The sequence below is a fragment of the Sycon ciliatum genome, chromosome 6 (genome assembly GCF_964019385.1).
Source record: "Sycon ciliatum chromosome 6, ocSycCili1.1, whole genome shotgun sequence".
Taxonomy (NCBI): Eukaryota; Metazoa; Porifera; class Calcarea; order Leucosolenida; family Sycettidae; genus Sycon; species Sycon ciliatum.
This window is the reverse complement of record NC_088648.1, coordinates 26,423,551-26,450,890: the sequence shown is the minus strand read 5'-3', so window position 1 is coordinate 26,450,890 and position 27,340 is coordinate 26,423,551. Positions and strand designations below refer to the sequence as shown.

Here is a 27,340-nt window from a genome sequence, read left to right as displayed (position 1 = left end):
CAGCAGCAAACGAGAAATAACGGCAAACCTCTCCGCTATCCTGCTCCAAAGCAATTTCACTACTCAAAACGCAGTATTGTGTGAGTGCATGTAGCAGTCGGTACAGGGGATAAATACATGCAACGTTGAACCCAACTAACCCCAGCTACGCCTGCAGAAAAATGCACAGTGTTCGTGATACTCGCTGGAAACCGATTTTCAGGTTTCGCAGGAACGCCACCAATCTCTAGGATCAAGCCGGAGATGCAGCTCCTAAGCGGTGGGAGGTGTGCAGTTCCAACCCACCACAAAGTGGTCAAAGACCGAAAATACCATTCACTGCCTCCCTGTCTCTCGCGTGCCAGGCCACGAGTTTCCAATCAACTGTGGGTCACAGCATGGTTAAAGCTTGGTGAGTGTCACCATATTGGATATGGAGTCTGCCCCACAGAAGCACAAGAACCGTTTGCTGCAGTGTAAGGTAGCGCACAGCGGGTTGTAACGAATCATCAGGGCAGGCGCATGGTACGAAATAGGAACAGCTTGGATCAATACAGCTGGGTGCTTTACAAAACCGAACAGATGTTTGTGTCGTCTAGGCTGATACCTAGTACCTACTGTCATGGACATGGAAATCTAGTCTAATGACCCAGACCGGTTCCCTCAGAACGTACAGACCGTTGCATGCAGTGCACATGTTGATCTGATTCGACCAGCGCGCTGCAGCGCATAATTGAATGCGTGTACCGTCTGTATGTGTACAGGGCATGGCGACCGCTAGACGTGAGACCGGAAATACACCAAAGTACATGTAGCGTCACTGCGTGAATGAGCATAAGCAACAGATGTCCAGCTTCCCTATCTCCAATGGGAGCTGGTTGCTAACATCCACGCACTATTCACCCGTCCTTCCTGAAAAAGTCCTAGAGTTGTGCGCATATAGGCAGCTGTGCACACGGGCGTGTATACGTGCGTGCGCGTGTGCGTGGGGGGGGGCGTATACGCGTCTGCATGTGTGTGTGTGTGTGTGTATGTGGGTGTGTTAGCGGTTGAGCTTTCCTCGCCCAATAGAACCATAAATGTGGACTCACTGTTCTGGTGGTGAGAAAGGGATCTCTGTGCTCGAGTTCCTGTCCAGCTCAGAGAGCGTAAGTGGCCAGGTGTGCACTTACCACCTTAACACAAATATTACTGTTGTTTACAATCTCCACTGTCCAACAGCCAGAAGCACATCAAAGACTTGATTTTATCCTTTCCCATGTTAGCTTTCACACCTTGGCACTACCTGTCTTAAGCCTTCGTGAAATACGGATCGAATCGAAGGCATCTCCAAACATTTAAAGAGAAAAGCTGTTTTGTCAACTGGCAACCGATTTGTTTCTGAAGTAGAGTTCATTTTTCTCCGGCGTACATCGGGCAAGTTCGTTTGGATGTGTAGAAATTAGGGGATACGTAGGATGAAGACGTGCTCAGCGATCGGCCAAGAACGCAATGTGGTGGTGTGGTGTATTGGATTCCATAATGGCCGGGTTGTCGCTACTTCTTCTTCTCAACTTCTGCGGAGACAATAAAATGCATAGCTGCCTTGGCCCATGGTTAGCCTGTGTGCAATTGTGTCTCTATGTGTAAAAGTGGGGAAATGCTTTTGTATGTGTGTGTGTGTATGTGTGTATGTAATACCATTAATCATTCACTACCTTCTACACATTATTGTGTCCACGAAAATCGTAAAGGAAAGACGAAGGGAATAGCGTGGTGACCATACATGTAACAAAGCAGAATTTCGTGAATATTATACATGTAATCGCGTAAGTTGAGCACAATGATGGACAGGAAAGGAACATTAAATTAAACCTGAAGCTAATAAAAGGACTCAAAAGCGGTGCACATATGCAGGGTGCTTTAAGAAATTGATATCCAATAGAAGAAACAGAATGTAGTCAAGAATACTGCGAAGTTGATTTTGATTTCAAATTCACGATGAATGAGACTTAGCACCACAGTCGGTTTTGAGAAAGGATACTTAAATTCTCTGGGTGATGTTTAAGTGCAGGTGAAATATTTGAAGTTTTTCTTAATTCCAGCTCGGAATGTAGTCTGAAATGATACTAAGGGTGACACACCATCCATGGTTTATGATAGGAGTGAGGGTTACTTTCCGAAGAAAAAAGAGATGTACGGAACTGACTGGATGATCGTGACATTATTCATCAATGATGCACAAGGACGTGATTTTGAATACTGGAAACTACAGATAACATTGGATAAAGAGTCATACACTATGATAGCTCAGACACATGCTCATAAACACATTCGTTTTGAACAGCAGGTACATCCACCGTGCCGTATGCACTGTTATCAATCAGTTCAACGGCAGCAGGCGGAGGAAATGGGTTAGTAGATTCTTTGGTAATCTTTAGCGTGCGTTCTGTCTTTACCCGCATCCAAACCACAAACATTGCTACAGCAGTTGCAAATCCCACGACAATTCCTGCCGCAGCTCCCACGAGATACGGCTCGAACATTTTCTGCGGAGTTCCACTGTTGGCATCAGGTGTGCCATTGACGGTGACGTCTCCAAAGCCTGTGTTGAAACAAGTCGAAATATTTTTAAGCATGATTCAGCCGTTTTTTAATAACTTTGAAACTCCATTGTAGTCTTGTCATAGTTTCAGTATACTCAACTCGCAACACACCAACAGTCCTTAACTACACCAAGTAGAGTAAACTGTCCATATGGTCACCCAGGAGGGCATCTTCAGGGATGTACTGACAATAATTTTATCCATCCAGGTACATGACCTACATTAAATTTCCTGATTTGGATTGGCAGTGTGTTGCATTCAATACCAGATTTTTAGGATGTGTGCCATTTGTTCTGTCTGTATTCCTATACTTTGCTTGCATGGTGAATGAACCGTGGCCAGGTGATAAGCCCACGCGCGTGTGATAGCAGAAGTGTTAAAATCTGGATTCCAAACTACTACTCTGAAGTTGTTGGCCCTGGTCCTATAATAGTCATTCCCCAACGGTTATTGCGCATTTGAAGTGATCGGCTAGCTCTTCTTTTCTGTTGTTCTATTGGTAGGGTGAACTTCATTTGTGTGGGCTTTAAAAATGTATTTTTTCATCTCACCTGTACACTTTGGTGCTTCAGATGACCATTTCTCATCACTCTTGCAGACTGAAGTTGAAATACCAATGAGTGAGTATCCTTCATTGCAGGCGAAGACGGTAACACCATAAACACCATGAGAGGTTCTTCCAATGATTCCATTATCGGGTTCAGCAAGTGCTGAGCACTGGATTTCTGTTCAGGCAAAGGAAGAGTCACAGAAACTTCTAAGAAACTTGTTATACTTTGCGACTTTCACGGTCTTCGTAATTTTCACTCTGACAGGCACTAATAGGAAGATACAGTCATGTACTCGCTCCCCTACACCGGAGATTTACCCTTTCCTCGGATTAAACATGACGCTTGCGGACGCGAGAAGTCAGAAGGTCGAGAAGATCCGTTCACCAGCCGCCATAAACACAGAGGCTAACTTCTGCCCCAGGGTTGTTGTGAATATGTGTTTGGCAGTTTCCAGGCATTGGTTAGCTGAGTGCTTGGCGACATTGTAATGGGCTTGCGGCTGGGCACTTGACCAGTCAGCGCGGAGTCTCCCCCATGCTCTTTGTTTCTGTTTCTCAGGCTCAGTGATTTCTGCTCAACACCAAGAAGGGTTTTTAGTAGTTGGGTTCATTCTCTGCTGCTTAGACGGTATGTGTTGTGTGGCGGAGTTAGTCTCATTCTGCGCGTTGGTACCGACGGACAGTTATGGTCACTGGCGGTTCGTCTACCATGCTTACGTGGAAGTCCGCTAGAACACAGGCATGGTCAGAGTTTCCCAAAGGTGCTAAGGTGTTGACTGTTGTATCTCCCAGCAGGTCAGTCATTGGATTCAGGCCCATGTGGGATCATGCACGTGCTGATCCAAGCAATGAATTGCACAGATGTCATCAGTGTACGCACCTGCATGAGTTGTCTCATTGTTGCCGAGCCAATCCATGTTGTTTACATTTAAAATCTCCAGCCAATACCACACACCCGTACTGGCAAGATGTACGTGCCAGGTCGATGCCGGCACTGATGGCTTCTAGGGTACTGATGTCGTTGTGGCAGGAGCGAGAGCGATATGCAACGCACACAGAAATAGACTTCTTGTCCACAGATCTGACACTCAGCCACATTAGCTTCCCGTTCCTGACCTCGATGGCATCTAGTACCTGGAGGGCAAGACTGGCTTCAACCCAAACCGCAACTCTTCCTCCATAAACTTCAGTTGTTTGATCCTTCGGCAGTTGGGAGTAGTAGAAAAGCAAGAACAGTTCGGGATCCGTAGCCTTCTCAGGGGTTAGCTTGCTCTCCGTGACAATGGCAATGTCAGGTTAGCGAACGTGCACAGCAATGTGAAAATCGCCAAGTTTACTCAGTAGTCCAAATGTGTTCGTCAGCAGGATCCGAAAGGATCTAGTCGGAGCTTTGCGCTTGAGTGTTGGGGGACTCGGCTCGGAGAGGGCGTTACTTTGTGAGCAGGACAAACCCCTCTTCTGCCGCTCACTGAACCCGCGCACACAGTCGGTGAAAGGTGGCAATTTCAAGATCAGTCGCATCCATCTTCAAGCAGGCGGGCAACTTCCAATCTGCTATGGTGTGCATGCTGCACTGGTGGACCTTCACCGGTTTGCTCGCTGCTGCAGAGCGTTGCTCAGTGACTTCCTTGACACATTCTTCACGGCTACGTGATTTCAGATAGGCCACGTAGATTATGGCCTCCGGTATCGCAAATTGAGCTTCTTCTTGAAAAAGGAGGGCACCAAGGTCATCTCAAGCTGTTCGGGCGTATAACTAGTGTGAAGGGCAGGACCGCCATCAAGCACTCGCTATCTTGCAGCAGAGCAAGAGGGCTAGTGTGTGAAGCTCTGAAGCATATCGGCGTAAACCAAGACGGGCATATTTTACACAGTTTGGGGTCGGAAGGTGCATCCACGGCTGCTGCAGCAGGAGTACCAGATAGGCTCATTCACCGAGAGGGGGTATGGAGAAGTGATGCTATGAAGGCTTACATTCAGGAGTCCCTGCCCAATCTGCTGCATGTGTCCCAAGTGCTAGCTGTGTGACTCTGCTGCTATGCTTTAGCGTCCTTGCTGTGGATGTCCTCGCAGTTGTTTATACTATGATGAGTGTGCATGTGTGTGTGTATATATGTGTGTGTGGGGGGGGGGGGGTGTGCGCACCAATGCTCTTTAATTTGTACTTCTATGCCGTCGTTGCCAGTTGGAGGTCCAGTTGTCCGGACGCTGGCTTATCCTTTCGTTATAAAGTCCGGAGAGAGCTAGTTGGTGACCGAACGGCGAAGGGCAAGCTCTTGTCATCAACGGTCACGGAATCCAAGTTTGCTGACGATGCTGCACTTTACGCAACATCTCAGCCTGCCTTCTAAGCGATGACTTCCAACTTCATCACATCATGCGCAAGCAGCTGGGGCTTAACGGTCAGTGTGAGAAACACCTAGGGTATGGCTGTGGGTGAGTCTGCTGACAGCCGTGACGTTGTTGTAGGAAAAAGAACGATTGAGGTGTTGCACCAATTCACCTACCTTGGCAGTGTGCTCTCCTCGGATGGTCTTGCCTGTGCTGATGTCCGCTCACGCATTGCGAAATCCTCAGCTGTGCTGGGAGCCCTCCAAGCTCCCGTCTTTGATAACAAGACCCTGTCGCTTCGCAGCAAGACGCATGTGTATGAGGCTGTAGTCCTCACGACCCTCTTGTATGGTGCGGAGACGTGGACTACCAAGGCAGGCCACCTCCAGAAGCTAAACACGTTTCACCATCAGTGTGTTCGGTCCATCGTGGGTATCGGTCGTCGTCAACAGTGGAGTGATCGGATCACAACGGCCACATTAGCGGATTCATTCGCTGTTGACCCTAACATCACCAGCATCATCCGTCGCCACCGTCTTCGTTGGCTGGATCATGTCGGCAATATGGACGACTGCCGCGCAACGAAGCAATTGATGTTCGGCCAGCTGCCTGCCCCCCCCCCCCTTCCTCGTCACGGCCCAAAGAAGAGGTAGCGAGATGTGGTGTCAACTGAACTGGCGGACCTTAGCGTGGCCACCTGGCGTGACAACGGCCACATTAGCGGCTTCATTCGGTGTTGACCCTAACATCACCAGCATCATCCTTCGCCACCGTCTTCGTTGGCTGGGTCATGTCGGCAATATGGACGACTGCCGCGCACGGAAGCAATTGCTGTTCGGCCAGCTGCCTGCCCCCCCCCCCCCTTCCTCGTCACGGCCCAAAGAAGAGGTAGCGAGAGGTGGTGTCAACTGACCTGGCGGACCTTAGCGTGGCCACCTGGCGTGAGAGTTGCCAAGATCGTCCCGGCTGGAGTCAAGTTGCGAGTGGCGCTCCACGTCCACAGCCCACTCCTGATCCTATTCTCTGTCGCTGTTTGACGCCCGCTTTGTCGACCAGGAGACCTGAAGCGACATGCTAAGTTCTGCGCTCGTGTTCTCACTGGAACTTTCCGACATCCTCCATCAATGCGTACTCAATGGGCAAGATCAAGGTCGAGGTCAAAGTGTGTGTGTGTGTGTGTGTGTGTGTGTGTGTGTGTGTGTGTGTGTGTGTGTGTAGGTGTGTGTGTGTGTGTGTTTGATTGCAGGTGTGTACAATACTGACTTGTGAGTAAGAAAAGAAGTTTTCATTTCTTGTTGGCAGAGTTTTACGAAATATACAAGAAATGTTGTTCTTTTTGAACGAAGAGGTCTGGGACCGAGGTCCGGCAGTTTTATATTTATATTAAATTTTATTACAACATCTCAAGACTCGGTGGAAACACCGGCCAATGTTAAGAGAGTGGGTGATTGCCAACCACGGCGATAAATAAAAGTAAGGAGAGGGAAAAGAAAGAGTAGCAAAATCAACAGCAACAACAACTCCGTAAAGAAAGATAATGTCAAATAAAAACAGTGAAAAATACAGAGACGCAAAGGACATGTGGATAATGAGCTATTTATGTCGTAGTAAATAAGGGGTGGCACGGAACTTAAACAGGCGGAGTGAGGTCAGATCCTTAACTTCTCTGGGTAGAGTGAGCCAAACAGAATAAGCAATAAAGAGAGGGGAGCGCAAAAGAGTGGATGAGTTACACTTAGAGAGTAAAAGCGAATTTCTAGTTCTTAGAGAAGAGAACCAATTAAAACACATGAGAAGAGGTGGGCAAAACTCAATCTTAAAATAGAATGGACAAGAGCAGCCAGGTGTGCACTGCGTCCATGTGCTAACGGGGTTGTGTGAGCGATTTTATAAAGGGCGGATGATGAGAGCATATGAAGTTGATGGAGGAGAATTTTAAGGATTTTCGGGCCCACTGGTACGCCGCAGTTCCTTAACCTTTGTTTTCTTGCTTTGCAAGCTGATTTCGCACCCTTCGTCCCAATGAGGAGCTTTGTACGGTTTCACACACGGGTCTCAATATTGCTGCTACAATATAGGTTATAGTTGTACGATGCGTGAAATGTGCGGGTGCTCTGTCGATTGCTGTGCTTTTCTGTATGATTCCCCTTGCACAACGATGTCACTCTATGAGGTGTTGTTTGTCGCTAGATGTTTTTCTGTCTATGTGCTGGACACAAGAGTGCAACCAGCCTTGCTGTGGCTTACCCCGCAGTTGTTTATTCTGTAATGAGTGTGTGTGTCTGTGTGTGTGCGTGTGCGTGTGTGTGTGTGTGTGTGTGAGAGAGAGATTGTGTGTGTGTGTGTGTGTGCGTGTGTGAGTATGGGTGCAGGTGTGTATATACTTGTAGTACTGACTTGTGAGTGAGAAAAGAACACAACTTACTTTCACAAAACAAATTCGATGAAGCTGCTTACGATGTCCAAGCTCAGGCAGTCGTTATCACCGCTGAAAGTGATCAGGTCAACTGCAATTCTGTGATACTGAGCCAGCGTACCAGGTGCAACGGATGCACACACCGTGCTTAAGAGAGCATGTCTGAGAATACCAAAGTATGAGTGCAAGAGGACCTCTCCGATTTCACTCAAAATTTGCAGATTGGTTCCCTTTGGGGTGTGGATCGATTGTGCAAAGCCCTTGAAAAAGTTTCTGAAAGAACCTTGAAATTTGCATACCCTCAAAAACGGCCGAAATATCACGTTATTTATGGGTCTAGAAACGAGTCATGCAACAGCGTACACGAACAAGCTATGAACAGAACTCCAACAAGCCAACATTGCCTCACCTAAGAAGAGTTCCTGGAGCAGTACCGCTTAGCCACCCCCAGGATCCCAGAAGACGACGTCCATCACCTTTTGACGACACAAATGATCGTCTTGAAAATAGCCAATTTACAAGCGCTGGAAAAACAGCCAGCTACGTCCTCAATTGGCCAGAACTATACACCGCCAGATAGTAGAACACCTCTTTTGACGCTGAGGACATGTCCCCCATCTTCCTTTTGAGGTTTTCTTGAAATACACTTTTTTGAATTTTTCCACTCGACTGTGACTGCAAAAAAGACTGAAGGGATGAGCGCAATTCTTGAATTTTACTTCAAGAGACACGGTGAAATTACGTGCCTTGTGACGCAAGAATGCCAAGTCGCATGGATCACGGCTCACGAGATTTCAGAGTCCCCTTCGTCAAGTGCGCTTGTTAGTCAGGAAATACAGCTCATCTTACGACTGCCATCATGGTCTGTTCCAAGTAGCGTTCCAGGCACGTTCGTGATCGATGGCCGCGTGCCGTGATCCTGGAAGCGTCATCCTACGTCACAGAGCACGCGATCTCAGCGTGCATCTTGCAATCAAATTCAAAAACTGCGCTCATGCCTTCACTCACTTTTGCATCAACAGTCGCTCCAAAAATTATTGGTGTCGCAAGGAGAAGTTTGGAGTGACAAGTGATCACCGCTGCTTTTCCCTGTCAGAGGCAACAATACACTTTGCTCTGCGGCGTTGGTAGTAGTGTTGGAGTAGAAATTGCTGAGAAGATGTCACGGAGGGGTGAGCTTTGGCCGTATTTCAGCATGGTCGAGTGGAAAAATTCAAAAAGTGTATTTCAAGAAAACCCCAAAACGAAGATGGGGAACATATCGTCAGCGCTAGAAGAGGTGTTCTATTATCTGCCAGTGTATAGTTCTGGCCAGTTCAGGGCGTAGCTGGCTGTTTTGCCAGCGCTTGTAAATTAGCTATTTTCAAGATGATCATTTGTGGCGTTAGGGGGTGATGGACCTCGTCTTCTGGGATCCTGGCGTGGCTAAGCGGTACTGCTCCAGGAACTCTTTTAAGGTGAGGCAATGTTGGCTTGATGGAGTTTTGTTCATAGCTTATTCGTATACGCACAAGGCTAGAGTGTATGGCATCTCGGGAGACCTGCATCGGTAGCTCCAAGACTACCCCTGCAACCGCACACTTCAAGTCCTCATCTCCGGCCAGACATCAGCCAGACGCCCAGTTAAGGCTGGGGTGCCACAGAGCAGTATCCTGGGCCCCATCTTATTCTTGGTCTACGTCGACGACCTTGAAGACCATCTCCCAATCGGCTCCAACCTTGCCTCATTCGCCGACGACACAACCCTTTACGCCGAAATTGCAACGCTCGCTGCTGTTCCTGACAATGCTAGAGTAAACCAGGCTGCTGTTGACCTAGTATCCAGTTTGGGCTCGGATTGGAAAGTGCAGTTCGAGCCAGCCAAATCTCAGGCCCTTAAAATTTCCCACCATCGTCGGGACTGGCCAATACCCCCCCCCCATTGTCTTCAATGGAACTCCTGTCGAGGAGCAGCCCTCCATCAAAGTACTCGGCGGCACGTTTGACCATCAGCTAAAATTCAGCCAGCATATCCGAACCGTTGTAGTCAACTGAAACGACTGCAAACCACGCAAAACAGAGCCATCCGCTGTATCGATGGCAACCCGCCCCGGACAGCCATGCAGGCGCTGCTCACTGCTCACTCCCTGTACCGTGTCAGCGAGCTCTACAGGCAGAAAATATTGATCACCATCTGGCTGTGCATCCACGCCCGCACCAGCCCTGTGCTCGCCCAGCTTCTGACCCCGGCACAAGGCACCCCTACCCGCCATCAGCAGTCAAATGGCCTACTAAGCCAGGCAAACCGTAGCCGCCGCGGTCAGCGGAGATTTTCTGTTGCTGGTGCTTTGCTGTGGAACGCTCTCCCTGGTGAGGTCCGCACAATTACCCGGCTACCTGAGTTTAAGCATGCATGTGTACCATACGCCTGTAGGGAGTAGTTCGAGTTGCTGCTGATCGCTCTGCTCTCCCTCCCCGTGCAGTTCAGTAACCCGCACGTAGCATCACAGATACATCGTATTCTCGCTCTCCCCCCGTTTACCCGCAGTTATTAGTATCCTATTCTCTTACTATGTGCTTCCATAGCTTTTACTATGTTCTTCCATAGCCACTTCTAGGCTATGCCTTCGCCGTCATTTTATTGGGTCGTCATCCCGTTTGAATGTGCGAAGTGAAATAAAAACCAACCAACCAACCAACCATCTACTGCTTCCGTCTCCTCGTCCAACCACCAGGAGTTGTAGCGAGGTAACTGTGTGTTCTGATAGTTGGCAAAGCGGTCCACATCGTGTGGTCCCAGTTCTCTTTCTATCGTCCGGAAGATAGCTCAGTTCAGTGACCAGTTGCTGGGATCTCGTATTCGGCTGAGGCGATCCGCTTCGCAATTGTCTACTCCTGGGATGTGCTTTGCCAGGAGGGTTGTCTTGAGCCGCGACATTACGACGTTGATCCGACGAGTAACAGCCGTCAGAGCTTCTCGATTGCTCCCTGTACGAGAAATTCTTGTATGTGAGCCGTGATAAAGTCTCTTCTCTCCTTCGGCATTGACCTGTTGCCTTGGTGGAACGCTGGCTGGTACTGTTTGAATTTTATCGGGAAGCCGTTGCTCAACCAGTCCCGGATCATTGGCGATGCGCCGATCCTTGCCCATTCCGTTGTGTCCGTAATTATGACTGCGTACCGCGGGCTCTCCCTCTTCCTTGGTTGGGTCGATTGTAACTCCCACCGCGAGTGGGCTGTTGTCTCCCGTCGGGAGCGGAACCAGCTTGCGCACTTGCGTGGAGAACTTCACCTGATATGGCGATGAGGCGCCTGTTCTCGTCGGTGAATACATCGGACGTGCGCAGCTGCTACACAAGTCGTGTTTGTGCTGATTGCAAGCAGTCTGAGAACGCGAGATCTGTTCTTGCGTCCTGTAGTTCGGTAAGCTGCGCGAGCGCGACCGTCTCGATGCGCGAGCCTAAATCCTCTTCTCTGAGGTCGAGCTGACAAAGCTTGATAATGATTTGGCTGTATTTGGCGAAATCTGAAAGCTGTCCAGCTCGGGCGCCACTATCTCGTTGCAGTCCTGCCGCTGAGGAAGGAAACTCGAGTTGCTGTAGTAAGATGTCGTCTGGGGTCTTTCTCTGTATATGTCGAGAGACTATAGCGAGGGACCGTCGGTCAGTGGCTGCCCCAGTGAGGTGTTCACCAGATATGGTGAGTCCCACGCGGGAGGCCACGTTCGTCGTGGCTGTTCCGGGATGAACTACGGATGTGCCGAGTCGTCGTTCATCCTCCATGAAGTCTGCTTCGCGTTGGTTAGGCTTGGAACGTGAACCGGAGCGCCAACAATTGAAGTGGTGTTCTATCCGCACAACATTCCTTCTTAAACTCATAATTGCGCTTTACAGAATTCTCAGAATTCTCACCTTTTTACCGATTCTCTTAATCTACACCTTACTTTCTAGATCTCTAACATATCGTGGCCGGAGAGGTACCAATAAAGTTGAAGAAAGCAGAGGGCTGCTGTGCAGGTAACTGGTGTTATTTTAGTAATTGATAGTTACTGGACCCAAAGGAAAATGTCGCTCGAACTTGTCAGCGCAAACAAAGTCAATGACCTGTCCATCCTTTCTGCTGCGCGGAACTAAGCAGTGTAGTACCGGAAAAATGTGTGGTGAATTGATAGGAAACTCACCTTGACACTTTGGAGCATTAGATGACCAATTGCCATTGCTCATGCAGACTGACGACGAATTGCCTACGAGTGAGTATCCTTCGTCGCACGCGAATTCAGTGACACCCAGGAAAACGTGAGAGCTTCTGACAATGATTCCGTTAGCGGGTTCACCAATTTTTGGGCACTGGATCACTATTCAGGCAGAAAATTGCAAAGAAAAATGTAAACAAATGCAACACACGTTTCACTCTTCACGTACTGGGAAACACATGGATGTACCAAATATTTCGATTTACATCTTGTTGCAAAGGAAGGGAGACGGCCATAACCAAGCACACCAGAACATCTATCTGTTTTGAATATATATTTACTTCAGGGGCTCAACAGTACAATGTTATACTAAAAAGATGCTAAAAAAAACGATCATTAGGAGATAAAACGGAAAGAAGAAGGAGCAAACCAAAAATTAGATTATGGCCAGTAAGACGTGTACGGTTTCCCACAAAACGGACAAGCAGTAATGAGACGATACACGGAATGAACACGGGTCTTAAGAGGCACACATTTTGTGGGGTATGTTTCTATACGCCATTGCATCGTGGTCCTGCACATATTGTCATCGATACGCATATGCATCCACCAACGTTCTCCGCAGTTGACGCTTTCAGCGCATTCTGCCTATGTTGTATACCTAGGGACTGTGGGCACTGACACAGCAACTCAATACCTGGCTGGATGCATGGCAGCAAAGGAAATCGCAGTACCTGCCTGGTGTTGTGTACCCTCGCCACAAGTCAAATGCCACGGTGTACTCCTCAACGCGACAAGACCCACTCAGCATTATCTGTTGCAGACGTCAACTGCTCTGGCTGGGCCATGTTGTTCGCGAAGGACCTAACTCAGCGTCTTACCAAGCACTGGAGGTGGCAATTAATACCGGAACATCAAGCGGCCACGCGCCCGACCTCTTCTCAGATGGATTGACAATATTAAAATCCTATAAAGCAGGCTAATATTTATATTTCTGACACGTTTTTAACTGGCTCTAGACATGAAAAAATGGCTGATGCTTTTGGAAAATATGCTGCGCTTGCGTAGTTGTTCTAACTGCTATATGTTCTAGCAATATTTAGATGCCTTTTGTTGGCTCTTCCGCCTGGATTTCATTGACAGATGCGTTAAGCCCATGGATCCTTCTATGAGTGACATGGGAACTGTGACTGCAACTGTTGTTATTATTCTATTGATTAATTCAAAACATGGGATTCGAACTCGAGCTGCCACCCACATGCATTTCCTTGATAAACCTCGCACACATAAACATCCTACCAAAATTGCTTCACTTTGGGAACCCGATTTTTTAAAGACCTATTCGAATGTGTCATCAGCTTTCCTTTACATGAATATGATACGTGACATACACCAGTATAGTATGCTTGGGGTGGCTAAGCTTTGGTTTAACAAGAAAACAACCATCTTACCTTCTTCACACATTGGTGTTTTAGATGACCAGGTTCCATCCTCCTTACATATTGCAGCTCTTTGCCCTTTGAGTGCGTATCCGTCGTTGCACGCAAACTCGATGATGCCAAATAGCACTAGAGAACTTCTTACAACGGTACCATTCTTGGGTGGAGCAAGTTGGGAGCATCTAATTGCTGTTGAAAAGAGAAAAAAACATGAATCAGCTGTCAACTTTCTGATGGTGGTAGGTTTCCTATCCAAGTAAGATAGACATCGATCCCTTTTTTAGCCCATGCAAACCTCCTGTCGAGCACTTTGGGTGCAGCCGTCCCACTTACTAGCGAGCAGGCTGTATTCCCACGTGTGTTATTGGTCAAGGGGTGGCGACTGCCAACAGCATTCTGGATATGTCTAACAATGGCAATGATGATAGACGCATATATCCGGCAGTTACATCTGGCTGCGGGCAACTTCTCTTCGATTTGTGTGCTGGCGCCGTTTCTGTCTATGTCTTTGGTTGCGCCAGTATATAATGAGCAAGAAACTATAAATCTCAAGCTATTTATCAACACCATCATCAATACGGAATCCAAAAATAGTTCATAACCCAGTTTGGGACATTCTCATCACATTTATTATATGCAGTGTCACTGTGTGTCTCTAGTGTTTTAAAAGTTCAGTGACGCCGCCAAATGCAGGGTCACTGGCAGCTCTACTACTGGAGTCAACGTCTAATGTGTGTTCTCTTGATCGTGAATATGATTATTCTGTAAGCAACTACCTCGCTGCGAATGCTGATTGTGCTCGTCTGTATTCTGATAGCTGCTTCTCCGTTTCGTCACATGCCTGTGGTCGAGGTCTTGCCCATCTGAAGGTGTTAAAAGAAATTTTATTTACAATACACAGCCACCTTTGCGTACCAAAAAGAAAATGTACTGTTTTTCAAGTTCAACTGTAGCTTCCTGACACCCTCTTTCCATTAGTTAATGCCAGCGTCTATTTGGCGCTTGTTTTCAAACAGTTTGCCTGTTCGTTCCTCTTGTCTAGCTTTTCACGTTCTCGTTCTTTCGTACTTCTGTTACTTAACCCCCTCTACTTTGCGCATAAATTTTTCCCCGTATTTTTCACCACGTTGTAATGGTTTCCACCCATGTTATGCTACTCAGCGTTATGGTTCATTGGTTCTGTTTTCTTGTAATCCATTTAAAGAGAATGCCGGAAAACTGTTTGATGAATTTTGGAGTCCTCATTGATGATAATAGTAATGAATAGCTTGATTCAATGTATCAGTCGGGAAAGTAAACTGCCTGAAAAGAGAAAAAAGTGCCAGACTCACCAGGACTCGAACTCAGGACCTTGCCTGTCATGAGCAATGCTCTAACCACTGAGCTTTGGGACCAGGCTGAACCTAGAAGGCGCTGACAAGTTTTTCACTCCAAAGGCAGCTCACAACATGGTCCACACATAGTGATGGCACTTGGTTCTTTTTCCTTCCCTCAGGGGACCAACCACGGTCAGTTTCTGGACCTGACCAGAAAGGAAAGAAAGTGATCATTTTTTTGAAAGGATTGGGAGAACTTGAAAATGAAATTATCAGTCGGTGAAGTGAACCTCCTGAAAAAAAAAAAAATTCCAGACCCACCAGGGCTTGTACCTGGGGACCTTGCTTGCTTGTCATGCAGCAATTCTTTAATCACATGTTGTGAGCTGCATTTTGAGGGAAAAACTTGTCAGCGCCTTCTAGGTTCAGCCGGGAACACGACAGGTCACCGCGAGACAGCTCACAGCGCGACAACTCACAGCCGACAGCTCACAGTGTCGTCAACTCACAGCCAAGACAACTCACAGCGCGACAACTTACAGCCTCGTCAACTCACAGTGTCGTCAACTCACAGCCTCGTCAACTCACAGTGTCGTCAACTCACAGCGAGACAAGTCACAGCCAAGACAACTCACAGCCACACCAACTCACAGCACGACAATTCACAGCCACACCAGCTTTATATATATAATAGCAGTGTGGTTACTTTTCATTGATTGGCTGCTTCTGATATCACCCTGATGCCACTGCTGGAACATGCTCTGGCTATAAAAGCTCACAGTTGAACTTGAACAGAAAAAGATCGTTTTTGGTCATGGATGCGAGTGTCATGGTGAGATCACTATACCATGGATTCTTTACCAGATTACGTTACGAAAACGCAGCGAGGACGAGAGAAAGTAGTCTTTCGTGGATGTGCCTACGTGAAAGATAAAGACGGGCCCAGAGACATCAGTTACTGGAGGTGTGAGCGGAAGGACGAGCTCCATTGTAAAGGGAGAGCGAAGATGTCGGACAGGAGAATAGTGGCCTTGGTCGGTGACCACAACCATCCCGCAGAGGCTGAGAGGCAGGACTTCGCATGACCATCCATCTGCTTCATCAAATTCATTACCCCCTGTTTCCTCATCGTCCTCACCACTCTCCGTTTCATCGTCGTTCGTCACATTGTCATCCGTCTCATCATCCCTGTCAGCCAGTCGTTTGAGACCAGGACAAAGGATGAGTTTCTACGAGGAGTTGCTGCGAACTTGGCATTTCATATAATTATGTGATTCTTACAGGAAAGTAGCATTGCAAAATTACTGAATTACTCTTTGCTACTGCCAGTTTCATCATTGACCCGGTATTCGAATACTTGTAACACAATTCTTCATTACCATTAGCAATAACAATTATAATATTAAAATCAACTACAAAACGTGTTTTGTCTACGCATGCATCTACGCAAGAATCACCACCAGTCAATTAGGACATGTGTCAAAAGTATTGAATGTTTTCGTTCCCTTCTTCTCAAAATACTACAGGGAATGATGGAAATAAGCTAAACGACTACAACTATAAGGAAAAGAAGTTCAGAAATACATCACTCCAATTATGTCACTTCTACACATAATTGGAGTGATGTATTTCTGAACTTCTTTTCCTTATAGTTGTAGTCGTTTAGCTTATTTCCATCATTCCCTGTAGTATTTTGAGAAGAAGGGAACGAAAACATTCAATACTTTTGACACATGTCCTAATTGGCTGGTGGTGATTCTTGCGTAGATGCATGCGTAGACAATACATTTTTGTAATATTTTCTGCTTCCGTCCTAGTTTCAAATATCAACTACATTCTTCATTCTGTTTTATCCGGGAAATCATTGAAGGTTCTTACTTATTGTTGGAAACATTTGTATCGGTTATTATTTCTCGATTAAAAAATAGGAAAGCTGCGAGTTGCCTCGCTGTGAGTTGCCTCGCTGTGAGTTGTCGACACTGTGATTTGACGACACTGTGAGTTGACTACACTGTGAGTTGTCGCGCAGTGAGTTGTCTAGGTTGTGAGTTGTCTTGACTGTGAGTTGACGACACTGTGAGTTGTCTCGCTGTGAGTTGTCTCGCTGTGAGTTGGCGCGCTGTGAGCTGTCTCGCTGTGACCTGTCGTAGACCCAGCCTTGTCCCATAGCTCAGTGGTTAGAGCATTGCTCATGACAAGCAAGGCCCCCGGTTCGCGTCCTGGTGGATCTGGCAACTTTTTTCTCTTTTAAGGCTGTTAATTTCCCCGACTGATACTTTGAATTTGAAGTCCTCCCAATCTTTCAATAAATTAATCACTTTCTTTCACTTCTGGTAGGGTCCAGAAACTGACCATGGTTGGCCCCTTGGGAGAGGGAAAAAGACTCAAGTGTCATCAGTATGTGTGGCACGTGTTGTGAGCTGCCTTTGGAGTGAAAAACATGTCAGGGCCTTCTAGGTTCATCCTGGTCCCATAGCTTAGTGGTTAGAGCATTGGTCATGGCAAGCAAGATCCCGGGTTCGAGTCCTGGTGCGTCTGGTAATGTTTTCTCTTTTCAGGCAGCTCACTTCCCCGACTGATACTTTGTAGTTCTCCCAATTCTTTTAAAGAAAAGCTTGATATTTGTTGTTTTCCGTCCCTCATTTCTCCCTCTCTCTAAGAAAGTTATTTCAGAGCAATTGTACAAATATTGCGAGTAGGTGAGGTCAAATAAGCAGGACTAGAAAGAAAGAGGATACTCTTTAGGGCATGGCTGCTAAAGTTCTGAGGCTGCTTCATAATTTTGTTTAGGCATATAACACACAGAAGGACAAACTACGGACAACAGGTAACATTTTGGTCCTTTCTTCCTAAGAGCAAGCTGCACATCTTATCAGTGAATTGGGGCATACTGGTCAACCTGCTTCCATTACCCATACACCTGACAGCTGATTTTCCTACAAGTTCAAATCCTTCCCAGCTTGCACAGACCAAGACGCCTGGAGAGCTTTCTATAGCCATGCAAAATCTTAGTACAGGAAATGCGGTATAGTGAGACTAAGGGGGGGGGGGGGCGTTCTTAAATTCTCTAGCTTCTAGGAGAAGAAGAAAAGAGAAGTCGAAGAAACGGGGATTCTTCAAGAACGGGTCTCGAAGAATTCGGAGATATTTTGCAGCTGTCAAGCAAAATGAAGCACCAAAGGGGCCGCGATCTTGAGTGCCACGAAAACATGTAAAGTATGCGCTGTGCGTATGCGAAAAGGGAAATGATCAACACGTGGCTTTTAGCCTAGTTCGCATGCGCTGATCCCAAACCACGGGAATCTCCAAGTTTCAACCCCCTCTGAAGCTTGGAGAGCTTGGAGAGCTTTGGAGAGCCTCCTAAAATTCGGAGAGGATATAAGAACAGCTCTAGAACTTTTCGGAGAGTCTCCCACTCTTTCGAGAGGATTTAAGAACGCACCCTAAGTGTCAGGTCGCTTAGACAATGTAGGTCTCAGTACTCCTAACTGTTAGTCAGTTGTGTGCCTTTTTGTCCCATACGCGGACTGTGTATGATCTGGTTACGTTGGTTAACATTTTGGCCTTCGCCTTTGTACTAAATAACTTATCGCTACGAAAGTGGTGGACATCACGCAACTGCGTTTTAAGGAAAAGGGGGTTTGTCAACTGACAACGGCTCTATTCAGTTGCTATTCACACTCGCCCTAAGGCCCTGGATGGTAAACTTTTAATTTCTGATGTCTAAAAATGATAAAGTCAGCGATTACATTGCATGATATTGACAAGCGGTAGTGACCAATGTTCCTTTTTTTCCTATACTTTAATCCTTGCAGTGAATGGGATTTCGGTCTTTGACCACTTTGTGGTGGGTCTGATCTACTCACCTCCCACCGCTTAGGAGCTGCATCTGCGCCTTGATCCAAGAGGGTGGTGGCGTTCCTGCGGATGCGGAAAACTGGGCCTTTGGCCGAGTCTCACGCGAACCGTGAAATTTTTTTTTAAAATCCTTGGCCTTTCCAGTGTCCATAAAATGCTTACGAGAGCATGCCTGAGAATACCAAAGTATGTGGGCAAGTGGATCTCTCCGATGTCGTTCAAATTTTGCAGATATGTTCCCTTTGGGGTGTAGATCGATTGTGCAAAGCGCTTGAAAACGCTTTTGAAGGGAACCTTGAAACTTGCATACCTCTCACAAATGGCCGAAATATCACACTATTTATGGGTCTACAATCGAGCCTCGCCACAGCGTATATGAACATACTACGAACAAAACTCCATCAAGGCGACATTGCCTCACCTTAGAAGAGTTCCTGGAGCGGTAACGTTTAGCCACGCGAGGATCCCAGAAGACGAGGGTCATCACCCCCTGGCGCCACAAACGATCGTCTTGAAAATAGCGTATTTACAAGCGCTGGCAAAACAACCAGCTATGTCCACAAATGGCAAGAACTATACACCGGCAGATAGTGGATCACCTCTTCTAGCGCTGAGGACATGTCCCCCATCTTACTCTTGGGTTTTGTTTTAGATAAACTCTTTAGAATTTTTCCACTCCACCATGCTGAAATACGGCCAAAGTCATACCTGCGCAGGAAAGCTCACCACTCCGCGATTTCTCCTCGACAATTTCTACTCCAACTCCCAACGCTGCAGAACAAAGTGTATTGTAGACTCTGACAAGGAAAAGCAGCGGTGATCACTTGTCACTCCAAACGACAAGCTTCTCCTTGCGCCACCAATTTGTTTCCCGCACAGCAAGGAGAGTTATGGATCTTTCACACTTCCCCCTTGTAATCCCGAACATAGTCCAACACTAAAATTCCCTTGTTTCGTGTCGATCCTCGACAAGAGCGGCTAGCTCGGTCCCTTTGTGTTGACTGGTACATGGCACGCTAACAGCACTGGCTGCATGCGGCTGTCGCGTGAACTGCATGGCAGATTTCTTACGTCACAAAGGATGTGATTTCATCATCAGTTCACTGGTTTTCGAGCTACTGAACATGGTAAGGGAAAGTCCCGGTTAGTAGGCCTGCAACACGGTCACGGTGTTCTTGAGTGTGTAGTATCCCTGCCTGGCTAATACGGAAGTAATACGGAAGCAATACGGAACGACCTTATGTATATTAATTTTAGTGTATCTCCGCATATAAGCATACGGCGTCTGCTGCATAAAAGCTGCTGCGCATTTCTGTTTTAATTAGATTAGATTAGATAGCAACGAAAGCTAACTCGAAGAAGAAGTAGTCAACCTCTAGGTGAGCACCGGAGAGAAAGTTATATATTTTGCCGCTTCTTCTTTCACTAATAATTATATCTCAGGTGTGTACCTGAAAGAAGTAGAATAAAACTAATTCTTGTTGATTTCACCCCGCCTACCACTCGGCTACCCATTACATTGGTGGCAGCGGTGGGATTCGAACCCACGCCTCCGGAGAGACTGGAGCAGCTGCAACGCAGCCAGCCAAGGATACCCGTTACATGCTTCAATTGCGGTCGCTCTGGCCACTATGCCTCTGAGTACCGCCAGCCCCGTCAGCCGTCGGGAAACAGCCGTCCACAGCAGTGATGAGTCCAACTGCTGTGCGTGGTTCGCTTCGGACTCACCAGCCGGTTAGTTTACCAATAGGAGCCTATTTGCTCATTTGTATTCTCGCCATAGTGGGTTTACCCCCTGTCATTCATGCTGTTAGACGTATTGCTATGTTCGCTTGTATTGGGGTGCCAGTCCTAGCAGTTGCTTACCTACTCTTCTTAACACCATCGTTTGATGGTCTGAAATCCCACATTGCTACATTCTTTCACCGCTCCTCCGTGCACCGTCCATTTACAGTACCTGTTACTATTCAATCCATGGAGTTCAACGCTTTGCTTGACACGGGCTCGGCAGTGACATTAGTTAGCAACAAAGTTTGGTCAAGCTTGCCTGGGCGTACGCCTCTAGTTAAACAGTCACTGCCGGATTTGGCTACAATTGATGGATCATCTATTCCTTTGCATGGATCTGCATGTTTAACTTTTTCCATTGATGATCGGCAAGTTTCTCACAATGTTCTGGTTGGTGATGTTCAGCCTGATGTTTTGTTGGGAGTTGATTTTTTCAGAACCCATGGTTGCGTTCTCAACCCTGCGGACAATTCACTCAAGTTCCCTACCAACTCTCCACCTCGTGCTGATGCCTGTAGTAATGATATCAAGAGTGTTCACCACCAAGTTTGTCATGTCCAATTGACAACACCTGTCGCAATACCGCCGTTCAGCCAAGTACTTCTGCCTGGCAAGCTCCAATTCTCTCCAGCTGCGGGTGACTATCTTCTGGAAGCATCTGGTAAGCTGCCCGAGCGTTATGACCTCCTCTGTCAAGATGCTGCCATTCACGTGCATGCGGATAATGATTATGCCCCTTCTGCTACGGTTGGCTATCCAGTTTTCAATTTCTCCAACCAGCCGATCACACTACCACCGGGTGTGCGGATTGGCTCCATCATGCCATGCGTTCCGGTCGACGACGATGATACCTCTGCGATATGTGCTGCTACTACACTTGCAGACGATGGCTCTCGAGAACCGCAGTTCGATCTCAGTCACCTGGATAGTGCCGATCGCCGTTCCGGTCAAGACCTGATGAGTGAGTATGCTGACAGTGTTTCCACCGGCCCGTTTGACACTGGCCACACGGAGTTCGTCACGCACACCATCGACACCTCTGGCGTACGCATAGCACCGCGTCGTCTACCAATCCACCAGCAACAAGAGGTCAGGGAGCACATTGATAAGCTGCGTGACCATCACATTATCCGTCCATCGAACAGTCCCTGGTCTGCACCTGTTGTCGTTGTCCGGAAGCCTGACAACTCCATTCGCCTTTGTGTGGACTACCGTCAGCTTAACAACATCACGGTAAAAGACGCCTTTCCAATGCCGCGTATCGATGATGCCATTGACGCCATGAGTGGTGCCCGCTACTTCAGAACTATTGACCCCGCTTCTGGCTACTGGCAAGTTGGCATGGATAAAGATGCCCGGCGTAAGTCTGCCTTCGTCACTTCATTTGGCTTCTATGAGTGGACCTGCATGCCTTTCGGCTTATGCAATGCACCTGCTACGTTTCAGCGCCTGATGAATGCTGTTCTGGGAGATCTTATTCCATCCACGTGTCTTGTATATCTGGATGATATCATTGTCTTCTCAAGGACGTTCAAGGAACACCTCCAACGGTTACGTTCTGTCCTCGACCATCTCCGTGAGGCCCACCTCAAAGTGAAGCCGTCTAAATGCTCTCTAGTCAACTCATCTGTTGGATATCTTGGTCATGTGTTCTCTGCTGATGGCGTTCGCCCTGATCTCGCCAAAATTAAGGCTGTTTCCACCTGGAAGCAACCTACGTCCATCACGGGAGTGCGCCAGTTCCTCGGCTTCGCATCATACTACATGAGATTCATCCATGACTTTGCTAAGATTGCGACACCTCTGCATGCGCTAACAAGGAAGCACTCAACATTCGCCTGGCCACCCGCGGCACAGAATGCCTTCGATCAGCTCCGCCAACACCTCAGCTCAGCACCCGTCCTTGCCTATCCTGATGCCAATAAGTCCTTCATTCTGAATACAGATGCTAGTGATCATGCCATTGGTGCGGTTCTTTCACGAATCGGCTCCGATGGTGCAGAACATCCCATCGCCTATGCAAGTAAGACACTGTCCTCTTGTCAACGTAATTACACAACGACAAAGCGTGAATTACTGGCTGTTATTGAATTCACTCACTATTTCCGCCACTACATGCTCGGCGCCACATTCCTACTCCGCACTGATCACAAAGCCCTCCTTTGGCTATCTTCATTCAAGAATCCGGATGGCATTGTTGCACGCTGGATAGAACGGTTATCAGCGTTTGACTATGAAACTCGGCATCGCCCTGGCTCTCAGCATGTCAACGCCGATAGTTTGTCAAGATTGTGTGGACATGTGTGTTCTTCTCCTGCTGCCAAGAGTATGTGTCTGCCGCCTGCTGCATCTGCTGCTGTGAGTTCATGCGGTGTCTCTCTGTCCACAGGCGAGCTCGCCCAATGCACTCCTGAGCCTGCTCCGTCAGCGTCCTGGCTGCCGTCTACCCCCCTCCGCACTAGCCAAGCTGTGGATCCCTCGATTTCTCTAGTGATGAAGTGGGTGACGTCACACCAACGACCACCTAAGGCCTCGGTCACACTACGGCAAAAATGCTGCGTCAGCGTCAGAATCATGAGCTTTTCCATGGCAACTGACGCAACGCGGGAAGTTTGAGCGTCAGACGCTGCTGCGTCTGACGTGGGGAAATCGGCTGCGTTGCCGCTGATGGGAGTGACGCTTGGCGGAAAAACAGTGTCTTTCAAGTAAAATTAGTTTCAAGACACTTTGCTTGAGTTTAGCAGTTATTCGACATTCGGCTGTTCAAGGTTTGTTTTGTTTCCTCTTTTTTTTCGAGATGAGTCCGTGGACCTACGAGGCCGAGGCTGCTCTGCTCCGAACCTGGCGGAAGAGCGAGGCGTTTTCTGAGAAGAAAATGATGTCGAGAAAGGACCAGTTGTTTGAGTGGGTCATCGGCCAACTGGAGCCTGTTGACTTGTGAGTGTTGTGTTGTCGTAAAGAGCCCCAAAAAGGACAACCAGTATGACGAAGTCAGGAGAAACACAGCTGCGATGCGGACTTTTCTTGCCTGATCAATGACACTACAACTGAAAATGGCTTCAAATTCGGAAAGAAACAACAACGATCGTGCACGCGTGGACCTAGTACCTTTCGTCTTCTTGTAATCAAAAATCAATGAAAAATTCGAAAACTTTGTCCGACAATTTTCTTGTATAATAAGCAAAAGGCCGGTTTCCGTGGGAATCCGTGTCGTCATTGAGTTTTCCTGTTGGTTTTGTGACGTAGACAAATGCGTCAAGCCGCGGCAGTCATGAGCTGCAAAAAAACAAAACACTGTGTGACCCCGCGTCTCCGTCAAGTGCTGCGGCTTGACGCTGCGTCCAGCTTCAAACTGCCGTAGTGTGACCGAGGCCTAAGGGATCAGTTGAGTTAGCTGCTGTTCATCCTGATGTGCACCGACTCTGGACGCAGTTCAATCGTCTCATTGTCCAAGATGGTGTTCTCTACCGAAGGTCTACTGATGATCTGTCCTCGTATCTTCAATTGGTCCTGCCTGCGTCACAACGTCCTACTGTTGTCAGATCACTGCATGCCGGTATTGGATCGGGTCATCTTGGCGTCAACCGCACCATCGACAAGACCCGTACACGGTTCTACTGGCCCCACATGGCTGATGACATCGAACAGTGTGTTAGAACCTGCCCGGAGTGCCAAAAACGGAAAGCACCTGAGCCCAAACCGAAAGCCCCTCTGCAATCGCAAACATCATCCTGTCCAAGCCAGCGTGTCGCCATGGACATCATGGGCCCCCTTCCTATCACTGATCGAGGAAATCGGTACGTATTAGTCATAATGGATTACTTCTCCAAGTGGGTCGAGATTTTTCCCATGCCCAACATGCTCGCTTCTACTGTCGCCGGTTCGTTCTTCAATGGTTGGATCTGTCGCTATGGTGCACCCGCTGCCTTGCACACTGATCAAGGTTCCCAGTTTGAGAGTTGCTTGTTTCAAAGCCTGTGCACTATGCTTGAGATCACCAAGACCAGAACCACACCCTACCACTCACAAAGTGATGGCATGGTTGAAAGATTCAACCGGACACTAGAAGCTATGATTGCAACATCCATCTCTGATCACCGAGACTGGGACTTGCATATCCAACCCACGCCGCTAGCATACCGCACTAGTGTACATGCATCGACTGGCTATTCTCCATTCCGCCTCCAGTTTGGTTATGATCCGGTTCTGCCTCTCGATGTGATGTATGGTTTACCCCGTAACTCACCACCACCATCTTACCCTGAATTTGTCTCTTGTATTCGTACTTCAACTGAGACTGCCTTTGAGCGTGCATTAAATCACACCAGCACCAGAAGAAGGGTTACGATGGTACATCTCGCCCGCCACCGAAGTTCACGAAAGATCAGCTTGTTCTCCTACATTCACCAGTGGTCCCTCAGAATGAGTCCCCCAAGTTTCACCGATTCTGGACAGGACCATATGTCATCCAGAAGGTGATCGATGATGTCACAGTCCGCATTCGTTCGTTGTCGGATCGCCAGAGGCTTTCAATTGTTCACGTAAATCGCCTGAAGCCATATCATCAAGTAACCGACGTAGATCTACGTCCTGCCACACCACCGACATACGATCCCGAGAGACACACCTACCCTGCACATACACCACTACCGCAACTCCAACCCCCCGCTCCGCCTCCCCCCGTCAACTCCAACCCCCCGCTCCGCCTCCTCCTGCACTTCCGTACAATCTCCGGCCCAGACATAACATTCACCCACCTGCCTACTTTTGAAAATCACGAGGGCGTGATTATCTGTAGGAAGGGAGGGTGTAGTATCCCTGCTTGGCTAATACGGAAGTAATACGGAAGCAATACGGAACGACCTTATGTATATTAATTTTAGTGTATCTCCGCATATAAGCATACGGCGTCTGCTGCATAAAAGCTGCTGCGCATTTCTGTTTTAATTAGATTAGATTAGAAAGCAACGAAAGCTAACTCGAAGAAGAAGTAGTCAACCTCTAGGTGAGCACCGTAGAGAAAATTATTTATTTTGCCGCTTCTTCTTTCACTAATAATTAGATCTCAGGTGTGTACCTGAAAGAAGTAGAATAAAACTAATTCTTGTTGATTTCACCGCGCCTACCACTCGGCTACCCTTTACAAGTGCAGTAACAGCATGAGTGTGATCGCTTCCAGACCAACGGGCGTTCAAGGCGAGTAACAAGCGCACATGATGAAGGTGACTCTGAAATCTCGTGAGCCATGATCCACTTCGCAGTCTTGAGTCACAAGGCACGTGATTTCACCGTGCCTCTGGCAATAAAATTCAAAAACTGCGCTCAGGACTTCAGTCACTTTTACATCAACGGCCGCACCAAAAATTGTCGGTGGCGTGACTCGTTTGTAGACCCATAAATAGTGTAATATTTCGACCATTTTTTAGGGGTATGCAAGTTTCAAGGTTCCCTTCAGAAACTTTTTCAAGGGCTTTGCACAACCGATCTACACTACAAAGGGAACATACCTGCAAAATTTGAGCGAAATCGGAAAGATCCACTTGCACATATACTTTGGTATTCTCAAACATGCTCCCTTAAAGGGGAAGTCCGGTGAAAAATTTAAATTTCAGGGTCGGTAGAGTTTCGGGCGCTGAGTCGAATGGTGTTGGTCCCACGTGTCTCCAACAAAGCGTTCTCGAGATATTTCCGTTTGAAAAACTGAGTTTCGGGGGCTGCGCCATGACGTCATGCGACCGCGCAACACCCTCTGCAACGTCATAGCGTGCAGCTAGGTCAAAAGGAGTGCGTGAAAGTAATAGTGTCAGTGCTATTTCAAATGATTTGGCGACTGATAGTTTGGTGCAAGCGACCCCGAAGACCTGTAACTCCTTGTGAGAGTGAGGATGCAGCCATGGCTGACCTTTATGAGTTCGGTCTGGGGCTGAGAACCTCGGTATTCAGCTGAAGAAATGGCCACGCGGGCCGGTCAAGAGTGAGCGCTACTGAGTTTCCGACTGATGAAGAAGCAGCAGCTATTGCAGACGAGGCTGATCAGATCGCTGGAGAGCAGGGTCGCCAAAATGGAGAAGAGTGATGCGAGTGCTCTAAATGTTGTTCCATACCGATTAGATTCGCTTAGACTCCAGTAGCCTGCCAAATGGTGATGTTTTGGTGCGAACTTGGAATATTTCGGACTACTCAATTGGAGAACAGTGCAGGCTCTTTGAACCACGGGCACGACTCTTCGCTCGCAACGCTATGGAATCTGAAAGTTCTAGGTCCGGGAGCTGTTCGCTGTTTTGTCACTTGACTTGTCACGGTTGTGCACTCATCGCTGTAACATAAAAATAATGAGGCGGGTGCGGAAAACTAAAATTTTCTTTCTCAAAGCACAACCACCGGCACCGGCAAGGAGAAACGCACGTTCTCTGACTACATGACTGTCCGACTGATACGAGTGTAGTACATGACAAGTCCGTGTGTTGGCTAGTTTTCTGAGTCTTGTGTCAGTTGTGACTCGAGTCTTGTACATACTACCCCAGCACGGCAGAGCGGGAGTAGTTCCGTCTGTGATGAGTTTGTTGACTAGTCGACTGCACTACAGCTAGATAACACACTGCACGCACGGCATGCACGCAGCGCAGAGCGCGTAGAGGCTGACGGAAAAGTCCAACTCGGAAACGGCTATAATACGGTATAACCTCCAGGTTTACCAAGCTGAAAATCCCAGGGTACGTAGTGTTTGTAACACTGAATCGAATGGTCTTGGTCCGAAGAAGCTGCGACAAACGGTTCCCCAATCGAACGCGCTCCGAATATGGCCATTTTTGTACACAATTAGATGGTGTGGCTGCCTGGCTGCACGCTAAGACGTCATCACCTGGATCTGGGTGATGCGCGCTCAAATTCGCACATGTTCGATTGG

General features: G+C 47.8%; 1 protein-coding gene across 2 annotated transcripts in view; it reads right to left on the bottom strand.

The window, feature by feature from the left end:
* Nucleotides 1-1,671: 1,671 nt before the first annotated feature.
* Nucleotides 1,672-27,340, bottom strand: part of LOC135819817 (E-selectin-like) — a 115,455-nt gene continuing 89,786 nt past the window's right edge. Inside the window, exons 9-12 of one of the 2 annotated variants that reach the window (XM_065333095.1) lie at nt 13,484-13,660; nt 12,021-12,194; nt 3,116-3,289; nt 1,672-2,563 (exon numbers count right to left, since the gene is read on the bottom strand). In XM_065333095.1, coding sequence (XP_065189167.1) covers nt 2,259-2,563; nt 3,116-3,289; nt 12,021-12,194; nt 13,484-13,660 — 830 coding nt within the window. In that variant the 3' untranslated portion in view covers nt 1,672-2,258. The remainder of the gene's footprint in view (nt 2,564-3,115; nt 3,290-12,020; nt 12,195-13,483; nt 13,661-27,340) is intronic. The other variant, XM_065333096.1, reaches the window with a different exon arrangement.